General features: G+C 35.6%; 1 protein-coding gene across 1 annotated transcript in view; it reads left to right on the top strand.

Annotated features, from left to right (window-relative positions):
• The window catches only part of SEMA3A (semaphorin 3A), a 182,424-nt gene that overhangs the window by 145,438 nt on the left and 12,015 nt on the right, over positions 1–24,971 (top strand). The window contains exons 11-15 of the mRNA XM_084897076.1: positions 5,062–5,281; positions 8,167–8,258; positions 18,247–18,288; positions 22,473–22,630; positions 24,864–24,931. Of these exons, the coding sequence (XP_084753202.1) occupies positions 5,062–5,281; positions 8,167–8,258; positions 18,247–18,288; positions 22,473–22,630; positions 24,864–24,931 (580 nt within the window). The remainder of the gene's footprint in view (positions 1–5,061; positions 5,282–8,166; positions 8,259–18,246; positions 18,289–22,472; positions 22,631–24,863; positions 24,932–24,971) is intronic.

Below are 24,971 nucleotides of genomic sequence, written 5' to 3'. Positions count from 1 at the left end.
ATTGGACAGAACTCAAAATATAATCAGCTTTTAATCTTATTTACAGTAAAGATAAAAAAGAAAAGACTTCAGGTGGTATAAAATGAGTGAAGTCGTCCTCATTATGATAGCAGAAGTAATAGAATATTTTTATAGAACCACTCACTTAAGTGTGACTTTTTAATCCTAAGAACCATTAAGGAAGTAATTTTATGGGATGAAAAAACTTGCATTTGAAGTCTAACCACTACTTTTATTTCACCTCAGTTTTTTTTTTTTTTATTCTGTTAAACTTAAGTAAGTTATGTTTTCTATGATTTTATTAGGCATAATTTATTTTAATAGTTTTATAGTTCTGTATTGCCAAAGTTATTTATGAGTCAATTAAAAATGTCCCATTTTACAAATATTACTTCTGGCTGATGGAGTTTGTAGATAAAAATAAATAAATAAATAAGTTTTCAGAAGAATAAATGAACAAGATAGAATATCTATTGATTATGTGAAGCCCAATAGGTTTTATAAAGAGCACAAGATATTTACTCTATTTCTTAATAGTAAACTGCTTTTACTTTGTTGGTGAACATTTTTATATCCCTATGGCTATTTATATCTCTATGGCTAATGAATGCCACTGTATTCTAAATACAAATTCTGGTGAGGTTCACTTTAGCAAACTTGGAATTACTTCAGTGTGCTAGATATTATGCTACTATTTGGAAGTTTCAAAGTATTTGATCTGAAGATGTCTAAAATATATTTGGAATTAGAAACAGTAATTAGAAATTACTGCCAGATTCTGTTTTAAGAGATTTACACCTATTAATATACTAGAGACCCGGTGCACAGGATTCGTGCACTGGGGGGGAGGGAGAGGCCTCAGCCCTGCCTGCACCCTCTCGCAGTCTAGGACCCCTCAAGGTATGTCTGACTGCCAGCCTAGGCCTGGTCCCCAGGGATCGGGCCTAAGCCGGCAGTAAGACATCCCTCTTGCAGTCTGAGACCCCTCACTCCTTACCGCCTGCCACCACTTCTGAGCTCGCCAGCCATGAGCCCAGCTCGCTGCTCCTTAGCACTGACTCTGAGGTGAGAGAGGCCACTGCCATTGGGTTTACCAGACGTGAGCATAGCTTCCGGCTGAGCAGCACTCCCCTGTGCACTGACTACCAGAGGGCAGCTCCTGAGTTGAGCATCTGCCTCCTGGTGGTCAGTGCATGTCATAGTGACCGGTTGTCCCACCATTCGGTCGATTCACACATTACACTTTTATTATATAGGATATTGTACTCAATAGCCCCGTTATTGTTCCCATTTCACAGATGAGGACACTGAGGCAAGGATATGATCTAGGATGCAGTTTGCCTGCGGTTTGGTTCCAGAGTCTGTGTTCTCACCCAGTATTCATGGAGAGATGTTCTAACATGGGAAATTAAGTCAGCAATATGCACCAAGTGCTAAAGGCAGAAGGCAGAAAGGATTGCCTGACATAGGAATTAGGAGATGAAAGCCAGGAGGAGATAACACCTAACTCCATGAATAAAATTTACTTGGCTGAGTTCATTAATTCCAAAAGGTGGCAGCTGAGAATTTGTCATTTCATTATATTACGGGTGAAAATATTCTGTGACATTTAAATAATGTGTCAGTAGATGATATTTATTGTTGTGTGTGTGTGTGTATATTTTTTTTTTAATTTTTACCCAAGGATATGTTTTTTAGTGATGAGAGAAAGAGAGAGGGGGGCGTGCCTTTTCAACACACCCTGAACAGGGGGAAAACTCAAAACCTGGTTATGTGTATTGACCTGGATTTGAACCAGCAATCCTTCAGTTCTCCAGATGACATTCTAACCAACTGAGTCTCACCAGCCATGGTAGATGGCATTTATTTTTAAAGGAAAACCTATAACTAAGTAATGCTAGATACAAAAAGAAAAGCCCAGAAAGGCAAAAGAATGACACAAATATAGGATAAAATAAAAATAAATTCTTTACTGTAACTTTAATCACACATTTCTAAATTTTTGCAAGCCATATTTAAATGGTCATAGAAAAGCAAAATATAATGGAAAATGTCATAAAATATATTTATCGTTTCTTCTAATAATTTATAGAACTTTTTCATATTTCTATAATATAAAATAAGTAATTTTATAATTTACTTAAACAAAAAGTAATTCCTTAATCCTTTAACTTTTACACTGGTTTGTATGTGTGTGTGTATATATACTTCATATATATATACTATATATATATATATATATATATATATATATATATATATATGCATAAATGCATACTTTTTCCAAAACAGGTTTATTTTATTTCTCATGAATTATTAATGATATACATTAAGGTAATACAGACTTGATTTCTCCTTTTAAGTCTCTTGTTAGAACTTCTCTATATTCCTTTTAGCTCCAAAACTATTACATTAAGTGGCAGAAATTACTTAAGTGGAAGACAAAAAGCATGAGACTGGAGATATTGTACTCTGAGTGCTTGTACTGCATAATGAAATAAGAGACTGTGAAATCTGAATTTTCTCATTTTTGGTTTATTGCTTTCTGTGGAGCATTTATATCCAGAGATGGTATTTTGCCAGTGTACTACAGTGCATCCTTTCTGACTCCTATGGCCTTCATCTACTCTACTTGGTCCATTCTGATTGGCCAGTTTCAGTCCCTGCAGTTTAAACACTTAATAGCACCTGTTTTTATCCCTAAACTAACTTTTTAGAAATAGTACTTTTGATATGTTTTGTGGTTCCTTTTCAGAGTTATACCAGAAACAAAGCAATAAATAATAGTTTATATTGGCTTTTAGTTTGAAAAGACCATTTGTATTTTGGCATATACATACAATAAAAATCAAATATATCTAAAAACATTATTCTGAATCAAATATATCTTTTAAAAAAAGTTATGCTGAATGTCTCTAACATGTAATTTTAATATATTCCATTCACTATTCCAAACACTTCATGTATTACATAAATAAAATGTATGGTTTTGCTACTAATAGAGGCATCAGATCTTTCATACATTGATTTCATTAGATGCATTTGCAATTTTTGGTAAGAAATGGTGACATTAACTAAATCCCATTGAAATTTAAGATATATTTAGGAAATACATAGTACATATTACATCTACTAACCTAATTAACATTATTTCTTTTACTTAAAAAAAAAATGATCAGAGGTTTAGATTTCCAGGCCATTATATCATATAGTAGAGGCCCAGCACACAAAATTCGTACATAGCTATAGTCCCTAAGCTTGGCCTAGGATCAGGGCCATCTTCCTTGGCTGCAGGCAGCCAATCCCACCCCCACCGCCACCTACCCCCCACCACCACCATTTCCCCGTTCTCCATCGGGTGATCAGAGCCTGCTAGCCCGGGAGAGGGACCAAGAGGTTGGCTGTTCCCACTCATCCCTGCCTTCTGCTGCTGGTCACCATCTGTGTGGGGAGTGGCTGGTTGGGCAGGGGCCTTGGTATGGCGCCACCAACATCTGCTGCCAACTACCCCCAGTTCCCCATGCCCTGTTGGGTGATGAAAGCCAGTCTGCTGAGGGAAGGGACTGAGAGGTTGGCTTGCCGGCCTTGATCATGTAATCAGAGCCTTCAGGCTGGGGGCAGCTCTTGCATTGAGCATCTGCCCCCTGATGGTCAGTGCACATCATATTGACCTGTGGTTCTGCCATTTGGTAGATTTGCATATTAGCCTTTTATTATATAAGATTATTACACTAGTGCTCCAATGCACATGTATATTGAAAAAATGTTAATTAGTAGGTGGCTGGTAGGGTGGGACTGAGCAAGAAGGGCCAAATACTCCCTGGAGCCAACCTCCCAAGGTCCCTCCCCAGCTGGCTGCACCTGGGGCAGTGCTGCAAATCTAAGGGTGTCTGCAGAGTGAGCAGGATCCCTCCAACAGGTGGGGTCCCTAAGCCTGGCCTGTGGGGATAGGGCCTAAAATGGCTTTCTGGCATCACCCTGCATTGAAGAATCTGCCCCATAATGGTCATCACATGTCATAGCTACCAGTTGGATAGTCGCTTAGCCCTTTATATATTTACTAGAAGCCCAGTGCACAAAATTCGTGCATGGAGGGGGGTTCCCTCAGCCCAGCCTGCACCCTCTCCAATTGGGGAGCCCTTGGGGATGTCCAACTGCCAGCAGTCAAACATCCCTCTCACAGTCTGTGACTGCTGGCTCCTAACCACTCACCTGCCTGCCTGCCTGATCACTCCTAACCTCTCTGCCTGCCTGCCTGCCTGATCACTCCTAATTGCCTCTGCCTACCTACCTGATCACCCCTAACTGCCCTCCCCTGCCAGCTTGATCTCATCCCCAACTGCCTCTGCCTACCTGATTATCCTTAACTGCCCTCCTCTGTTAGCCTGATCTCACCCCCAACTGCCCTCCCCTGCCTGTCTGATCTCGCCCCCAACTGCCCTCCCCTGCCAGCCTAATTGCCCTTAACTGCCCTCCTGCCAGCCTGATCTTACCCCCAACTGACCTTCCCTGCTGGCCAATTTGGTTTTGATTGGTCTGTTTCTATGCCAGTCAGCTTCTCTGGGCCTGATCAAAGAGGTGGAGGCTCAGAGAGAAACAGGTGTGACTGCTGGTGAAGCCTGAAGAATAAGAGAGAGGCAACTGCTGATCAACAGCTGCCACAGAAGCAGTGGATCAGACCCTGCCTCTCACTTCAGGCCTCTCTCTGGGCCTGATCCACAGCTGCCTCAGCAGTCAGTGCTTAGTCTCTGTGCCCACCCTGGAGGCAGTTCAATGCTGAGTCGACTTCCGGTCAGTCAAGCCTTCAGTCAAATTGGACGTTACGGACCCTGGGTTTTTTATGTATTAGGACTAGAGACCCAATGCATGAAATTTGTACAAGAAGCTTGGCTCTCACAGTCGCAGCCAGGGCTTCATCTGGAAGGTCATCTGGAAAGCCGTTGGAAGACTGTCTAGCGCCTGGTCTAATTAGCATATTATGCTTTTATTATTATAGATAGATAATTTATAATTATGTTAACTATATTTTAATCAAAATATCCCTTCTCTTTATCTTATCAGTGTCCCAGCAAAACATTTGGTGGATTTGACTCTACCAAAGACCTTCCTGATGATGTTATAACATTTGCAAGAAGTCATCCAGCCATGTACAATCCAGTGTTTCCTATTAATAACCGCCCAGTAATGGTCAAAACAGATGTAAATTATCAGTTTACACAAATTGTAGTGGATCGAGTGGATGCAGAAGATGGCCAGTATGATGTCATGTTTATTGGAACAGGTAAATATTTGACTTCAGCTCTAAATTTCCTTCAAAACCATTGAATTCAACTGATTAAATCTGCTGAGAATCAAAGGAAGTTTTTATAGTCATTTTCAAGGTATGGTTAAATGTTAATAAATGACTAAAAAACCTGAACATTCTATTGTTATAATGTGTTATCTTTATAAGCCATTTGACATATATTAAATTCAATTTTTGTTTCAATCAAAAGTTGATAAGTATAATCAGGTAAAGCTAATGATTAGGTAAATAATCAATATGCATAATTGAGTCATAACTCTTTCTGGACAGTGGCTTTTTAGAACAAAGATGTATTGCTCAAACCATATTATTAATTACCAAGACATTAAGTGATGGTTTCTGAATTAATTGATGCAAAATTATCCAAACTTTAAAAATGCCAAATAGTGCAAATCTCCCAGGAAATAAATTTGGGTAACAAAATTTGTTCAGTGTTTTTACCATTCAATGGGGGTAAAAACACTCTATCAGAAAAACAACAAAATGGAATTATAGGATCATCACATACATTTTTAGATACATTTCTATAGCAATCCAAAAACATAATTTTAATACTTCTATGATTAGAAAACAAATTTTTGCAGGCATATTTTCAGAAAGAATTCCATTGCTAGTATGAAATATTATTTTATTTTCCCCTACTTTCTTTAATAATACTTTTTTCAAAGTGCCAGTTACAAATTTGAAACTATCTACTCAGGGTCAAGTTCCAGGGTAATAAATTCCTGGTCTCCATTAGCATTGTTAGCTGACATAAATCAATGGGAAAGAGGATGAGTGCTCCACTGAAACCTTGTATAATAACATTTATTTTCCCTTGGTGAGAAACAGGTTAAAAATTGCATTAACTACAGGGGAATGACAACCTTGGAGTAAGTGCTTTAATGACTCAAAGTTTTATAACAAAATTGTGAAATACCTGTGTTATCAGGTATGACAGTGTCAGGTTCTGAGCAATACATTACAGTCTACTATTACGACTGAGAAAGTTTCTATATCAAATGACAGAATCCCAGTGACACTCAATGTTCAATAAAAGTCAATGAATTGCAAATATCAACTTCTGATGATAAATATGTTTAGAAATTATAAGATGATATGATTTCTTTTTTATAAATTTTAGTTTATTATTTAATGTCAAATTATAATTAGATCTCTCTACAGAGTAATTCATTTTGTTCACTAATGTCACACTTGCCTTTTTCTTCCCCTCTGGCCTAAGCATGTTGAGAAGTCTCTCACCCACTGTCAGTTCAACAAAAGCTTGCTTTCAGCTATTTGACCAAAGAAACCCAGTCATGGGTTTTTAATTCTACTTGGACACATGCTGTCTTTAAAGGAACCAGTTTCATGAGCATGTTGAATGTCTGATGATGTGGATGGCTATCGGTCAGCAAAGACCTGGGTCATCTGTCAGCAAAGTAAATTGATTACAGTAATTTTATCTTTTAACTAAGTAGCACATCATAATGTATTGATCCTGGTTGAGTAATCTGATTCAGTTTGTGTGAAATTGTTTGAAATACTACTCGGTAAAACTCGATCTGGAACACAGATAAAGTGATGTTTGGATACTGGAGACCCATCAGAGGCACTAAGTAGTTTAACCTAACTTACCTTTAATCTTTGGTATTGTAAGGAGTCTAAGGTCTTGTAAACATAGAAGGATCTTCTTAAAAGAAGATTTTTTTTAACTTTACAAGGGATACACTAGCAACCTTTTTTGATCTCATATATCACATCATATTGATCCCCTGAAAATGGTTATCAGTGATATGAATACATTGAATTTTTTTCCTGCCATAACTTATTTTTTACTGACAAGATTTTCTTCTCAAATAATGAGTCTTTAAACTTTAAACTTGATTAAATTGAACCAGTTGAAACTAAGTATACTTGATCAGCTGATTAGAATTGAAATGTTGAAGAGTCAAATTTTTTTAATTTAATAACCCCCTGTTCTTCATTTTATCAAGAAATAGGAATGTGCCTGTAAATAGTGGAAAATGAATATCTGCTTAACCCAACTTAGAATAAAAGTGACAGCTCTTGTCATTAGAATAATTTTAAAATTAAACAATGCTTGAAATCTATCTAAAATGTATTCAACTTAATCATTTTTTATGATTTATGCTTCTGAATTTTAAATTATTTAGTACTGTAAATTTTATTAATCAAAATGTTAACCAAAATTGATTAACCAATTATTGTGGGGGGAAAAAACAAAACAAAAAAAACACTGCAGTAAGTAATCCAAGGTGTTCATTTGGAGAAATAAAGTTGTCAATCATCACTTATTGGTTGTTGAGCTGTGTGTAGGGGCCTCTAAGTACGATAGGCTTTCAGGTGACAAGAGCATGAGCAGCCAGGCTCTGAAGCTCTAACCACTCAACAATTATTTGTTGCTTGACAACATTCTTGGCTTTTTGAAACTTCATTAAGTCTTCATAGTAGTCCCTGATTTCATAACAAAAGTGGAAAAACCTGACATTTCAAAGCTGGTATTATTTTTGTTGTATTTTTTTTTCCTGAGATACCTGACAATTGAGATTAAAAAGAATAATAATTCAACCCAGTAATTATTATATGTGCTTTTAATTATGCAAGTTCAGGGTGATATCATCTTCAAAGCTTCATTTATTACTAAAAAAGTTGATTCTTTTAGTTTCATGCTACGTTTTTAGTTTATTTAATTGCATGAAATGCATATGAATATTTTAATAATCCTGTAACAAAAAAAAATAAATAAAAGGAAGACTGAGCTCAAATTGTTCTTTCTGGTCAAATACTGAATCCATTCATTAACACCAAACTCTGTTGAGGTCTATTTAGATTGTGCTCTTCTCCATTTTCTCTCAAAGATGTCGGAACTGTTCTTAAAGTGGTTTCAATTCCTAAAGAGACTTGGCATGATTTAGAAGAAGTTCTGCTGGAAGAAATGGCAGTTTTTCGGGTGAGTGCTGCTTAATTTCAAGTGTTAACAAGTTCATTCGTATGTCTTTCCCTGAGGACAGCTGCACACTAAACTTGGTATAGACAAGAACTCTAGCATGCCCTTTTAATTAGCTTGTCAATTGGAAAGCCAGACACTAGTCAAAATAAACCTTGAAATTTTCAATGCTAGTAAAATCTAAAAATGTAGAGAAATGTATTCTTGGCTCATATTTTATTTTCTCAATGATAATATATATGATTTACATTGTATATTATTTATGTAAGTTACCTCAATGAACAAACTTCATGAGTCCCCACCTCCAAAATCTTTTCTTTCATACTTTACAGTATAACTGGGATGATAGGTAAGTTCCATGAATCTATTAAGGGAAATACTTTCAGAATGATAGGGGCATGAACACATTCAACAATTCTGCAACGTTTTAATGAATTGTTTTATCATCAGATTTTCTTTATAAAATTATTTCTAAGAAGAAAAGTTGTAATACTTTTTATATCACTAGTGGTAAATTTGTCATGGATTCCTACCCTACACTTTTGCGAAATGTACAGATATTTTTCCCTCTGTCTTGAATCACAGAAGGTCAAGGCAAGTTAACATAAGATTGGGTCTGGGTCTGGAGTGCAGGTGAACCAGATTTGGGGCTGACGGCCCAGCAGCAATGTCTGGGTCAGTGCACGTCACAGCTCAAGGCCGGTCATCCTGTCATTCCAGCCGTAAAGGTCAGTAGTAAAGGTCACTTAGGCTTTTATATATAGAAAGAGATTCACTGTACACAAATATATTCTATTTACCATGATTCTGGCACAAATTTAAACTCAGAGTTGAATGCAAAAAAACATGGTTCTGCTCTATTTTTTTTAAGTATATTTTATTGATATTTTACAGAGAGGAAGGGAGAAGAATAAAGAGTTAAAAACATTGAGAAACATTGATCAGCTGCCTCCTGCACACTCCCTCCTGGGTATGTGCCTGCAAACAAGGTACATGCTCTTGACCAGAATCGAACCTGGGATCCTTCAGTCCTCAGGTCTACACTCTATCCACTGAGCCAAACCCGTTAGGGCATGGTCCATGATCTTATACAGCTTACAGACTCTTATATGTTATCCATCATAATTCCAAGGACTTAATTTATTATCTATTATTACAGTTAAGTTTTTTCTCATTTAATTGTATCAATTCATATCATGCAATTTAAAAATTAATATTTGTTTTATTAATTATATTATGGGATTTTATGAATCAGAACATGTATAATTTTACAATGATACTATATTCTAGCTAATTTATATTCCCCATTTCTCTGGAATTTTAAATTTACATTTTTCTTCTTAGGTACATTTTTTAGTAAATTAATAAAAATTCAGTTTAATAAAGATTATTTTATTCTGATTTTAAATGACTGCTAACAAAATCTTGAGTGGTTACAAACAGATATGTTTAATATCTATTAGATTTGTTACTAGCATGTTGCAATTTCCAGAGAAATACACAACTGAGTTCTACCTATGATAACCATTAAATGACATTTGTGTATTTTTTAAGATATCACAAGAAAATTTATTTATCAGTCTAACAATTAAATATAAATAAGTAATATAGTGCAGGCATGGAAAGAAGTATTTATGCATTTATAATTTTACAAAAAGATTGTTTGCAACATAGAATAGATCTCTTTTCATAGATAAATGTTCCAGTTCACTTCTATGTTCTCTGCTCTGCATTATTGTCATTATTATTTCTTTGGTCCTCAAGTAGACAAAAACACATTGGGGCAGAGTTTAGAGAAATATTTACTTTCAACATTCTGTTCTATCAGGCAAAGTTCATACATACATTGTGGTCCAGCAATTGGAATATTTCACTGTCAAACTTTGTTTAATTTTGCAGTGGGAGAAAAAAACACAACACATTAAAGCAATTGCTATACATAGTGAAAAAAGCAGAGAAATGTTACAGTCTCTCTATTTCTAAGTGAACCTTATGAATCATTCTATTTAACATAAAATAAAATTAAAAAGGGTTAACCTGAGCAAGATGGTAGTTTGACAAGGTAAATAGACAAGGCACAAATTTAGGATCATGATAGTATCTGATACTCCTGGACTTTAAAAAAAATATATTTAATGTCATATAACCAGTTAATTTTACCATAATTTCTCCAGGAGAACATATTAATTATGTGCCCTTGCTAGACTGCATAACCAAATCTCAAATGAAATACTGAATTAGAGCCAGTACTATGTCCATTACCATCTTGAGGGTGGTGTTAGGAAAACACCCTAGCTAATCACAGAACATTCCAGTGGTTTCAGTTACACCCAAGATACTTTTATTTGGGTGACATCACATCCCAGAGTATAGAAAAAAATATTTCTCTATAATAACATTTCCACTTCAGAGTAAAATTTTAATGGGTAGTAAGAAGTGAAATAAAATTGGCATTGTTATAAAACTCTAGAAATGACTTTGAATTGTCATTATATATTCAGAATGACATTAAAATACTAAGACAAACTTAATTCCAAATATTATTGTAATCACAAATCTATATATATTTACTATATGATCCTAGGAAAATGCTGGTTACAGTCAGTTGATCCTCAAATTCTTCAGTTCATAATTTTTAAAGCATTTTTTAATTATGACTTTTTATTATGCTAAGTGAATTAAGCCAATCTGAGAAAGACAAATATCACATGATCTCATTTGTGGAATCTAATGAACAAAATGAATTGACCAACAAAATAAGACCTGAAGCATGGGGGTATAGAACAGACTGACATACCTCCATATGGGGTGGGGGGACGAAGAGAGATAAAACAAAGAACATATCCTATATAATAAAAGGCTAATATGCAAATAGACCGAATGGCAGAACAACTGAACAACCGGTTGCTATGATATGCACTGACCACCAGGGGGTGCATGCAGAATATGGCAGGTGTCTGCAGCAGACAGCAGAGTGGGGAACATGGCAGGTAGTGGCCATGGGGATGGTGGAGCAGGTGAGTGGGGGTGCCAGACCAAGGTGGGGCACCAGTTGCTGTCATTAGGGTGAGCCTCTGGTGGTTACTGAAAATACTTTGCTCCCGTATGCCAGGGTACCACCTGGTACTCACCCCTGCTGCTGGTAATGGCTCTGCTCTCACCTGCAGCTGGTGCCAGAGTCACTGCTCACACCTGCTGCCAGCACCCTGAACCGGCCCTGATCATCCCTGAGGGCTTCTCCACCTCCCCCTGCTCCTGAGGGGCAATAAGGGCAGCACCCACTGCTCACATCCACTGACCATGACAGAACCACTGACCATGAAAGAATCACTCTGCACTGTCAGAGGGTGCCAGTGGGGCCAGTGTCATCAAGTGCATGGGAGTGGTGGCAACAGGAGTGGGGCTGCTGGAAGACCGGGGGCCTGAGGCACGGAGGATGGGCCAAGACCTGCCCTGTTCCCACTGCAGTCTCACAGCCCACAGTTCATTTCAAGGTGTACAAATTTGTGCACTGGGCCCCTAGCAAACTTATATGTATCACCCATGGGAATGGGCAGTAGGGTGGTGAGGACCTGGAGCAGGGGCATAGGGGCTGGGTAGCGGGGAATAAAAGGAGGGCAAATGGGAGACATCTGTAATATTGTCAACAATAAAATATATAAAGAAGGAAAATTAAGATTACCAGTAAATGGTAGCTATTGTTAACTAGTTAGACCAATAAACATCTCCTTTAAAATGCTTGGAAATTCCACATCTATATCTCATTAAAAGTATTCAAAAGGAATAAAAGCCAGACATATTTAGATTTTTTATTTCACTCTAGGTGGGATTTTCACTCGAGGGTTTTACTTTTGAGACACTGAAGGATTACATCAAGTTGCAGTACTTTAGGGCAATGGGTTTATTAATAGTCCTATTAACTGCAAGGGATTGCAAGGCAGTTACATCAATAACACATGCACTTTAAACCTAACTTATGCAATATTCCATGAACAGCTGAACAAGTAAATGAAAGAGTTTTCATTTTCATTCAAATGTAAAACATAACCGATGCTTTCCAAAACCTAGATTATTAATTTATTCTAAAGGAGTGCCCAAGTGTTTAGCATCCTGGGAGCTATGTCAGATTCTCCTAGGATCAGCAAGTTGAAAAGCTATGCAAATGCAAAAGTTTAATAAGTTCTAGATTAAAATACCTAAAATATATATATATATATATATATATATATATATATATATATATATATATATATATATATAGTGAATTACAGTCATAGAAAATCTTGAAAAGATGCTTTTTTAATATAATTTCACTTGAATACCAGTTGGATTTGCTAATGAACCAGTTTGCATGAAAAAATGCTTATGAAACTATTTTTGATTTAAATGGAAATCATATTCTCCACCAGCTATTTCTCAGATTAAAATATGCTTATTTAAATGGATGCCGTCTTAATATTTTATTTATCCAAATTCAACTAAGGCAGTATATAGTACATCTTATTCCAAACTGTTATTGATTTTCTAGTCTGAAAAATAAATAAGGTTCTTTTAATTAAGGGATTTTGAGATATTAATTTAAGAATGTTGAAATCATAATGTGTCACAATGTGAGTTTGGTGTGGGTTGAGATTTGTTTTGTTTTACAATTTATGTATGAAACAATTCATTTTCATCTCCCTTGTGGATATGTAATTCAATGACCATGACATTAATGTTAATCAGCTTCACTTTTAGATAGTTTTACTTAAGATTTTCAAAGAACTTAGATATATCTAACTTTTACTTCAATTAGAGTAAACTGTTAGTAATTCTTTAAGAAATTTTTCTTGCACCTTGAAAGTCTGCTTGAAATCAGCTGCTTATAAAATCACATAGTCATTTCTCCTGTGAAACTTTTGGACTTAAAAAAGTTACTATGGAAAATGTTTCTTTTTAACACTTCTAAATTCAGTGTTTGGGTTCATTGATTTTGATATTATACAAAACTAAGTAAGGTAGTCAACTTTGTCTTCTATAAGGTGATAATCAATGATGAATTGTCTCCTTAATTTTTGTGATTTGTTGCTACTATAAATTCTAAAGATCATATCACTGAATAGAGAAAATTGATAAACATTTCTCTCATCATAGTTGTCTTTATGGTTTATAATTCCTATAGAAAATATTTATTTTTAATATAATTAATTTAAACTATGGGGAATCTTTAAATTATCCTAATAAAATTAGTTTACATTCTAAATCATTTATCTCATGTATTTCTCTAGCAGGTTGTCTTTTATTTAGTTACTTTATTTTATCTTATTTTGAGAGTATGTTTATTAAAGTTTGAGACAGTGAAACAAGGAAGGGCTTAGGGCAGAAGAAGCAGCAGGAGAGGGCCTGCTTTGGCTCTCTGGGAAGTCAGGAAAAAAAGGGTTTTTTTTGGAGACAGGTTCAGGGTGTTAGGCCAGGACGAGCTGCTGCTGCTCATTGCTCTCCTGGTTGTAAGTCTCCTGGGGACCCTCAGAGTTTAGGAGATGCATGCCTGTGGGGAAAGAAGAGGGGAAGGGAAAGGCACGGGCATGCTACCAGGAAGGAGAGGAAGTGCTGGGTTCTCTTTCTTGAGGGTTTTAAAGTCCTGGGATTTAGGGAAGGCATTAAAGGAGGATCTCAATAGAAAATACATCAGCTTTATGTTGATGTGCCAACATGAAGTTTATTGCCTTGACTTCATCTGTCTTTGGGTGTGGTTGGCATAAATGGTACTAATTGGATTTCTGTTATCCATCTCCCTGAGCAGGATTAACACCAAAATGTTAGGTTTCTAGTCCGAGTTCATTGTCTTGCAAAATCAGAGACTAAAATTGTGTTAGTGGAACCGAAGTTTATTGAAAGGAGCTAGTCCTACAATAGAAATGGTGTGGCTTGGGTTCCAGGAGCAGCCCAGTGTCCAGGGCTTCCTTCCCAAGTTACAGTTGGGGGTAGTTCAGCATTAAATTAAAGTCTAATTGTCCATGTGTGGGGGCCCTCATAGCCATAATCCACGTGGGCACAGGGGAGCACATCTCCTGCCATCAATCCAAGAATCTAGCACAGCACAGAGGGAGAGAGAGAGAGAGAGAGAGAGAGAGAGAGAGAGAGAGAGAGAGAGAGAGAGAGAGAGAGAGCATGCTTGCTTTTTTATATACTTTATATGCTTGTTATTTCATGACTAGTCCTTTCAAAGAATCTTGCCTTTGCAAATTCCTTGGGATTGGTTTGTATTCCTCACTACCTTGTGATTGGGTATCAGCAAGCTTCCTGCCTTAGCAACATTAAACATTTTAAAGCTGGTGTCTCCCTCACGCACCCTTCCTTCCCTGCCCAGTTGGGGTGCCTTAGTAACTTCGCCTACTTGGATTTTTTGTTTTATTTCCTCCTCCTCCTCCCCCCATGGTCCCTGTTCCTGTCTACTTAGCTTCCATCTGTCTCCTTGGGATGATTTAAGCTATTTACACTCTGGTTGGGGAGGAGAAATGTAAACCATTTACTCTTAAGTATCCTTGTTATGAAGATAGGATTTTTTCTATTTATTAGATGCCTGTAAACTACTTGGGTGTTTAACTATCATTCTCAGTTTCCCTAACCTACTTGCTCTGGTTTACTAGCATGTCTCATTTCCCCCTCAGAAATGTCCATCCATTAAATTTTTTAGGGAAATATGTTATGGCTGATGAGGGAGGACAGTATGTCTTCATTAACTGCTTCCTGTTGACAGGGGCTGTGGGCCCTGCCTATACAGGATGCCCTGCATGATCTAAGGGGGACAATGGAATGGGATCCAGGACTAGAACAGAGAGATCATTAGCTGATTCTTCCAAAGTAGGAATGGACTGAAATTCCCTAAGCACATCCACTTGATATGGAATTGCTGTATCATTCCAGAAGCAAAGTTGGTAGATTGGTTCATATTTTGTTGACTCAATTATGTAGTCCTGAAAAATAAATCAATTCAGTTAAATCGTTGAGTGTCGTTTCAGGAAGTGGTGATGCAGATGGGCTCCCAAAGTGACACCTATATGGTATAAACAAGAAATCAGGTGTTTAATAAGAGGCGTGCCTATGAAACCTAAGAAAAAACAAGGTTTAGTGGTCACATACATTTTAAATCAGTTTCTGAGTCTGTTAAGACTGTCAGCTAGAAGGCTTTTAGATGAAAGGGTCAAATTTTCTTTTCTAGAATGGAAGCAAGCAGTGTACAGTCTGATGAACCCTCCTTTCCTGCAGTTTGAATATCTCTGGTGACATACATTCTGCACGGTGTGCACAGGATTAGTCACTAAGATTAAGTATAAGCTGTTGTGATGGTTTCCTCAAGGTTTTATCTAGTACATTAGCTGTAATTTGCAAGTGCAAAGCTCAGGAGAAAAAAAAACAAGTTTAGTTCTCAATAATTCCAAATCAAAGGATGGGAGAAAAACTGAAACATTAGTTAGAAGAAATAACTGGTCAATAATGCCATCTAAAAGAAGCCCAGAAATAATAAGACAGGCTGAAAGAGTTCATTCAGCAGATCCGTTCTCTGGTGATGTCTGTATTTGAGGGTGTTAGGCAACCTCTTTAGAGTAAGGACAAGACTCAGTGGGCCAAAGGATGACTGGCACTGAATGGGATATGAGCAAATAAAGACTGTGAGTGTAGAATATTTTTAAAGAGATTCTAGCTAAGATTGAAGAATTAAGGACTTTTATTTTTAATTTTTATTTTATTTTTAAGGAGTATTTTATAGATTTTTAGAGAGAGAAGAAGGGAAAAGAGAGAAACATAAATGAAAGAGGGTAACATCAATCAGCTGCCTCCTGTATACTCCCCACCAGGAGTGTGGGTTCATGAGCCCTGACTGGGAATCAAACCAGCAGTGCATGGGATGATGTCCAACCTACTAAGCCATACTAGCCAGGGCAGAATTAAGGACTTTTTAAATGATAGCTGCCTTTATTTCATATACACATTCAGTGGAAGGAACAGACTATACTTGGCAAAAATAGAAAATATTTTAAAAAAGAGAAAATTAGTAGAGGATTTATTCATTAATTTACTTATTCATTTATTCAACAAATACTTATGGAAAACTTATGAATGCCAGGAACTATCCCAGGCGCTAGGGATATGGCCATGAATAAAATAAAAATTCCTGTCCTAAATGTGTGTGTTGGGGTGGAGTGTTGGGGTTGAAGGGGCAGACAAACAACTAAGAAGACATATTAGATGCTCTGCTGACCCCCCTCACATCCAATCAGCCTACATTTAATTCCCACTGTGTGTCTTTCTCTTTCTGCCTCAGGACTTCTCTGACAGCAGGCAAAAGGGCAAGCAAGAGTCACAACTGGGAGTGTGGGAGATTTAGCATCCCTGTGGGCGTCCACTGAGTAATGGAATGAATAAATACTTGTCCTGGTACAAACCTCAGTGGGCTGTTTTGGCAGTCACTGTCCATTATTCTTAGATTTTTCTCTCAGTGGTAACTTCAATGGCATCCTTTTATTGATTTTTCCTCCTTCCTCTCAATTCTTAATTCTTCACTCCTACTCTCCACCTGCAGATAAGAGCTTACCTCAGATTCTGCTTTGGGAGGTTGGGGAGAACTCGTATGTATTTCCTGATAGTAATAAACACTAAATAGAAAGGCTAAAGCAAGAAAAGTGTGTGTGTGTGTGTGTGTGTGTGTGTGTGTGTGTGTGTGTGTGTGAGAGAGAGAGAGAGAGAGAGAGAGAGAGAGAGAGAGAGAGAGAGAAACAAGCACATTTGCAAAGTGCTTTACATTTATTAACTCATTTAATCTCCTCAACCACCCTCACAGATGAGAAAACTGAATTACAAAGAAGTTATGTAGCTCACCTAGTATCACACGTATGGCCAGGTTTGAGTGACTGTTGGAATCCATACTGTTTGTTTGGTTCCAGAGTTCAGCTCTTTATACTTTGTTTCAGCCACCTACACAGGGAGGCCTTTTAAAATTATTCTTCCTACCTAACAAAGCCTTGTTCTCATTAAACACCTCTGAAACCTCTAAGCAATCTCTTTCTTAGCATTGCAAGGAATAAGCTAATGAGTTCAGATGAATAACCTTTTGGTGGTCTAAGTACATAAAAGGAGAGTATTTATTTATGCTAACTACATGTGTTCAAATCACCTAATACAAGCCCCAAAGAGATAAGCCTTTCCAACACTTAACTGAGAAGTTCCATGGCATCCTTCACTGTAGTGAGTAATGAGCCCAACTTGGTAGGCTTCCATAGAACACTCAACAGTGCTTTCATCCCAGCTGAGCTCCTACAGTCCCCCAATGGCTGGACACTAGCCTCACATTATCAGTTCATCATTGATGTTGTTAGGAGTTGGCCTGACACTTTCAGCCAGGCCATGGTGTTCTCCAGTTGAACATACACATTTTCACAGAACACCAACAGCAGACGGGGTCACTCTGAGACCCTGATGAGTCAAGAGGAAAACAAGACCTTCCTGAAATTATACTTGAACATACACAAGAATACAAACAGTATCCAAACCATGAAAGATGACCAAACCGCATATCCTACCTACATGAATGACCGCTACTTGTTTCCAACCACTGCTTTATCCTCACTCAGTTCTTCCCTCCTTCTAAATAAGATTTATAAAGAAACCCAACTATAGAATTACCTCAGCTTTTTGATAGCATCTCCGTAAGTCATTTCATTGCTTACTGAGCAATCCATGGCATCCTTTATTACAGTGAGCAGTAAACCCAGCTTGATAAAGTATAGGTGTGTTCCCAATGGTCTTGGGCTGAAAGACATTAACACACTCTTGTCTGTTCCACACATTTAACCCTTACCTATGAAATTTTTTATGTATCTAATTTATCAATTATATTGCTTCTTACGGGTACTGAAGTTTTCTCTCTGAAAACATATGTTTGTGTTCTATGTTCATTAATTGATGACTTTTATAAGTGACCAAAGGTTCACATTTTCTTTTCCTTCTTTAGGAACCAACTACTATTTCAGCAATGGAGCTTTCCACTAAGCAGGTAATATCATTATATATTAAAACCAGTATTCTACATTTTTTAAAAATTTGTGTTTTAAATATATGAATATATTGATGATCCATATAATTGACAATTGTTCAAAAAAAGAGAAAAGAATGTTTTTACAAAAAACTAGTAGAATAAAATCTAAAGATATTTTCATTGCCCTCACATTTTGACCAATCTCATATATGTCCTATAAATATACTTGTTAGATTATTACTTGTAAATTTTCATTTATAGCATTTCTGGTTATTGTGATATAATTTACTAAATAATTGTATTAATCTATCTATCTTTCCTTTAAAAATAACAGTGGTGGATATTTCAGAGTGTAAACTTATAATTTAATTTATCTGTTTATATAAACAAAGTACACTTTATAGGCTTAAAAGCATGCACTAGACTATATATGTTTGGAGATCTTGATTTTAAAGGTCACTTACTTTTTCAGTGGCATTATAGTCTAAGGAAAACATTTAGTTTGGCTAACTATGAAGGAATAATGGCAAAACAGTCCTGCCAAATGATGTTATTAAACTCCATGAGTTCATAGGTTATGGACAGCATGTTAACAGACTTTCCAGTCACACTGAATGCTTGGCAAGACACGTGAACACAAATGACTTCTAAATGCTAAGTGACATGTACAAAACAAATATAATTTTAACTTCTAACCAAATACCCTTTCCCCATAAATGCTATCTAGCCTTTCTATCCAATATGTAACTGGTAATTATATTTTAAAAAGGTTTTAATATTGAGTTGAATTAATAGTTAATTATTAAATAACCTAGTAAGAAGAAAGAAAAAAAAAACAGGATGGAATGGGGAGCCCCACACTCGCTACAGTGAGAACTTACACCCAAAATTGTTTAATATGAGAATCATTTGGCTAATCTTATTTCGGAACTGTCTTATCTCTGACCATGCATTAGCCCTTGTACAAGACACTAAAGTACTGTGCCAATAAAGCAGAGTATATCCTTTCCACACATACATGTCAAAATAGATTGATAACCTCCAAGATATTTACAGAAACTTGGAGTGCAGATATTATTGACTTGATACTGTTATCTTACACTTCATAAGCGTGTGTTCACCTGTTCTTATCATCTAAAAATTGTCCAATGTTGGCAAGCAAATCTGGGGATTAACAGGATGAAATCAAAACTGGGATATTATTTCCCATAATGATTTATTAAGTTAGTTATTCTCTACTAGGTTTCATTGCCAATCTTCATTATGTTGTATCTAGTATTATAAAGATGTATTTCTGTTTTTAAAAAAAGGTTAAAAGCTAACTCAACAATTGCCTATTAAAAGTAATACATTTCATTAATATTTTTAAAAAACAAGAACAACAAAGAACAGTTTATCAGTTTAAAATTTCATGCTGGAAGAAAGTGTCCCCAGTCTTTATTTTCCAATAGTGGGAGTTTGTTATCATTAAAATGTGACTCCATTTCTTTAAAGCTCCTGGAAATTGTAAGAGTGAGGCAATAGTTTCAAGATGGATAATCAGTGTTACAGCTAATTTTCTGGATAAATGGACTCATCTCCTGCTTTATGACCTGCAACTTGTTAAGGAGGATAGTGAGAAAGCCTATGGTGATGTTAAATTGGGCAGAAAAAGCACATCAGGTAGCTTGCTAGTGACTGGATTAAGCTCAATGGTGCCTGCAAACCTCCCATGTATTTCATTTAGATAGCATAATTGGTTTTACAAATCATTAATAGTACTGCAGAATAATTGTAAGATATAAGCTGGCCATTGAGTTATATTTAATTTTTGGCATTTTATGAACTTTAGCTTTTTATTACAATAATTTTAGTTGCCATATTTGGAGTTTTCTGTTCTTCTCATGTATTATTTTTCTTTTTTTTTTCTCCTAAAGATATATGGTATATTTAAATATTATTTAGTTAACAACAACTATTTTTCTACTCAAATGCCATATTTTTAAAAACCTGTATCAATTTTGCTCATTCTTCTTAAAAGCTATTAGACAAACATAGAGTGATCTTTTGAATGGGTTGACCATTTTGGTCAATAGATTTTTAAATAGTTATGACCACAATATATGGTTCAGTGTGTCCTTATCCACCAATGCCAACTATGCTTCTGAATGTTAATACCCTATTTTAACTAAGTTAATTGTTGTTTAAGTATTATGTGCTAGTTTCATTTTTAAATTTACATTGAGATTTCTTGCTTTCAATACAATCTAAGTTTATTTTTTTAATGATGCTTTTGGAAAACAGAAATGAAGAATAGGAGGGGGGAAAGTTAATTCTGTGAATTAAGTTATTTGTTAATATTTTTCAAATTATGGTCAACTGCTATTGCACACTGCAGATGCTATTAAGAAAGATAAAATGTAACCTAAGTGTCTCTCAATGAAAAGCTGAGAGATGAGATGATACTTCATTTTTTTCTTCCCAAGGAATTTTCATTTCTTAGTTTGACATGGTTTATATCATCAGTCAGTATATAGTAATAAAGATGAATATAGTAAGAAGTTGAGCAGCTGTAATGTATACTCTGTACTATACTAGAATACTCTACTATAAATAGTTTTCACTTACTGGAATGAAATGAGCAACATTGGTCAGGATAACTGCTTTCACTATGGTTTGTTTTTTGTTGTATCTCTTCTTTCCTCTTAGTTCCCTTTTTTTTTTTCTTCCATGTTTTTAAATATATGTATTTATTTATTTATTTATTTATTTATTTCTCTTTCTTGTATTAAGATAAAATTAGTTGGTTAGCTTGAAGCACAGAATTATTTTCTATAAAAATACTCCTTATAACCTTAACAATTTATTTCATTCCAATAGATACTTCTGTTTTTATTCAGCTTACTTGTTTATTCACATATGTAGTCCATCTTTGAAAGTCTTTTTGGAAATGCAATTTTATTTATACCCATTGCTGACTCTCAGGAAGTTTGCAATATTTAAAAGACCACACATGCTTCAGAGATCAGCTTTTCTGTAACTTATTTTTTATTTATATAGTTGAGAAATTAAAAAAAAAAACATTTTTAAGATCTTTTCCATGGAAAGTGTTACATATTTCAGTATTTACATAGGGTTTACTCAACCCTTAGTGCAAGAAAAAGGAAACTATGACTCCAACTACAGTAGAATGTGAAGAAAACACTAAATAATTTTATTTAATTTCATTTTGTATTTAGATAAATTTGCAGCTGATATGCTACATTGGCTCAATTTTGTAAAAGGTACTTTTCATACTGTGCTGAAATCTTGAATTTGTTGGTACTAGGAAATTTTCTCCCCTCCAATATTCTGCCTTATTGGGTAACTCCAAATTCATTGAGGATAACGACATAATTAAACATTTTATCTGGATGCATACTCTAAAGATTTAGTTAGACATGCTTATTTTATGGAAAAGGCTTAGAAAATAGTGTGGTTGTCCTAAGGTCACAGTGAGAGTTGGTGCAGAGGAAGACTTAGCATCCAGGTATCTCGCTGCCCCTTACCGCACTGCCCACAGGGCCTGAGCTTCAGCTTTAGGTCTGCTGCACCAGCCAGAGTGTACTTGACCTCCCTCTTGGATGACATTTCAAATGAGAAGTCATCCTGTGGTTATGTTTAAAGTAATTTTCCTGGAGGTAGTGCAAGGACAACACATTTGGTTTAGAGCAAAACGTCTCACAAATGCAACCCCTAAAACTACATCCCAGGCAACGTGGGCACCCAGGAGTCAGAAGCAAATGATTGCTGCCTCGGGATTACAGAGCAAGGTAGATCATCTGATCCATCAAAATGATGAGCAGTAGAAGCAAACACAAGCTAACTAAGAACCAAAAAACTTGAAAAGTTTATCATTATATTGTTCAACGTCTTACTGTCTTTAATTTTTTTTTTTTTTAATTTAGGTAGAGTTGACATATCGCTATCACTGTCTTCCTTTATCTTCCCTTGGGTCTATACTTATAAAATTCACCTGTTTCAGTCAACTATTTAAATGTTCATGTTTCTCTATTTTTAAATGGTCACGTTATTTGCCAGGCCTTCGAAGAAACTGCCAATAATGAGATGTTTTTTTTTTTTTAACCTGCAAATATAAATTTATCTTTGCTATGTATAAACATTTTTAAAGAAAACTTCGGAAAGCAAGTTAGCTTTGTCGTAATAATAAATTCTTTCCACAGCAACAGCTCTATATTGGCTCCATGGCGGGGGTTGCGCAGCTGCCCCTGCACCGCTGTGATATCTACGGGAAAGCCTGTGCCGAGTGCTGCCTCGCCCGAGACCCGTACTGCGCCTGGGACGGCTCCTCTTGCTCTCGCTACTTTCCGACTGCAAAGAGGTAGGAAAGATACCGGAAGTAAACAAAACGTTTGCTATTATCATTTTTGAAACAGCTTGCTTCATATCCGTATACCAACTTTTTGCCAATTAATAAAAGGAGGTTTGGAGGGTGTGTTTCTCCCCCCCCCCTCCTCTTTTCCTTAGTCAAAACAATCAGAAAAATGTATAATAGGATAGTTGAGTGCAAATGTAATGGGACAAATGGTTTTAATTAATCACTGAGGGAAATCTAAGACATCACAATTATATCTTCAAATGTTTGTACTTGGAAGTGATAACGTTTTGCAATTTCATTTTACACAGGGGGAAATGAAGTGGTAAATCATCTTCAACTTAAATCTATCATATAATCAGTCCATATAGAGGAAAGGTAGTTAGTAATATTAAATGTCAATGTAGTATTAGCCTACCCATTTTGTAAATAAGTTTTATTAAGTCTTTAACATTCAGAATTGAGATGATATGTTTGTATCATTTCATATTCCTACTGATTTTGTTGGAAGTTTACATTTAAAAAAAAAAACTTACTGTGGAGATAATGCATTATTGATTAAAGAAACCATGGATAATTTAAAAAATAACAATGTACAGCTTTTATAGCAATTGAATCAAGTATTTGATTAAAATGTTATGGTTTGTAAAATCATTTAGCTTTATGGGGCTTTTAATGTTAATCAAAAATATGAATTCATGTTTGAACTAAAATTGAGTATTATTTCCTTTCCATGTGAAAATGTCTATTACCTAATTTAGTAACAAACCATTCTAATTTTAAGCTAATCTTAATAAGGATTAAAAATCATAACTACAGCTCTAATATGTTAAAAAGCTGTGTGTTATTTATTTGAAATGCGTCTATTGCATTCCTACAATTCATGATTGAAGGAATTATTATTAACACATTTTGGTATGCCTTGCAGATTTTACTTAATCCAACTGCATGTTTCCTTGTAAAGGATGTTTAGAGACCTCACATTTATATGTTCCTTGTGAAGGCATTTTTCAAAAGCTTAAATGCAGTAAAAAGAAAATGCCTTTCCAAGTGCTTTGTGGTTTCTGTTTCACAAGTTCTCTTGTTGGCTCAATTTTGAAATGCACAACATCTGTTGATAGTCTCACCAATCCTACAAATAGGAATCTATAAATACTTTGGACTTCTAAATTTATGAGTACAGTAACAAATTCTCAATCACCTTTGTGTGAGCTCTTTTCAGGGATGGTAACTAACTTTTCAGAAAGACAATACCCATTAAAATAGATGCCGAAAGAGTTGGGCAAGTGTCCCCAATCTTTTCGGGTCTGTTACACATAGCCCGTCTCCACTTTTAGCCTCTTTCTGGAAGTCTTGTTTGCACCACAACTGCTAAAGCCAACCTCCTTCCGGGTCAACCTTTAGCTAAGTTCAGATGGGACACCCAGAATGTACTCAACTAACATGATCTGAGCAGTACTAGTAGAAAAAACTCATTTAGATTTTTATAGCAAATTTGGCTTTTCTTTTAGAGGTAGGTTCATTGTCTTCTCTTCTGCCTTATTCTAATGAAAGAAGGCCTTGCTCTTCAGTATTTGTTTTTGCTTTCCTTCTTTTATTCACTTCATAGGTAAATTGGTTTGCAATCATAGCCCTATGATCATAAAAGACATATTTAAAAAAAAAAAAAAGGTTAACCATAAAAGAAAATTAAAAAACTAACTTAAAAATGGAATTCATAATCTTAATACTTTTAAACTTAACTGAATTCTATTAATGTAACAAAAATATGTGTTAAGAGAAAGAGAACATTCATATGAATATTAGTTTTCAAGCTTCCTCATTAGTAATCAGAAAAAAATGTTTAATTCTATTTATTGAAGAAATGGATTGCTATTCTATTTTTCATGCTTTTTGCTCAGAATCAGAATTTAAGATGTTAAGAATTTAGGAGTTTCTAGATATTAGATCCTTATTGAATTACATCCAGTAGAAAAAAGAAAGGAAAGAAAATTTGTCATCAATGACTTACAGACTTTTAACGTATTGTTATAGATTTGTATACTGTTTTCCATTTTGATCAGCTTTGGGACTGCTTTTACAGGCATAATGAGCTACTTTGAAAAAAATATTTTAGTCATGGATACATTTCTTTTGATAAACTCTTAAAGTCTTTGCTTTTTAATTCGCCCTAATTCTTATTACAAATTCCCAAGAGGGGATAGAATTACAATAACACCTTTTAAATGAATTGTTTTAGACGTACAAGACGACAAGATATACGAAATGGAGACCCATTAACTCACTGTTTAGACTTACAACACCATGGTAAGTTACAACATTTTTCATCTTTCAACCTGCTAACTCT

The sequence above is a fragment of the Pipistrellus hanaki genome (assembly GCF_964339955.1).
Source record: "Pipistrellus hanaki genome assembly, chromosome: 10".
NCBI lineage: Eukaryota > Metazoa > Chordata > Mammalia > Chiroptera > Vespertilionidae > Pipistrellus > Pipistrellus hanaki.
Note: the sequence above shows the minus strand (reverse complement) of the source record. Positions and strands in the feature narration are given on the sequence as shown.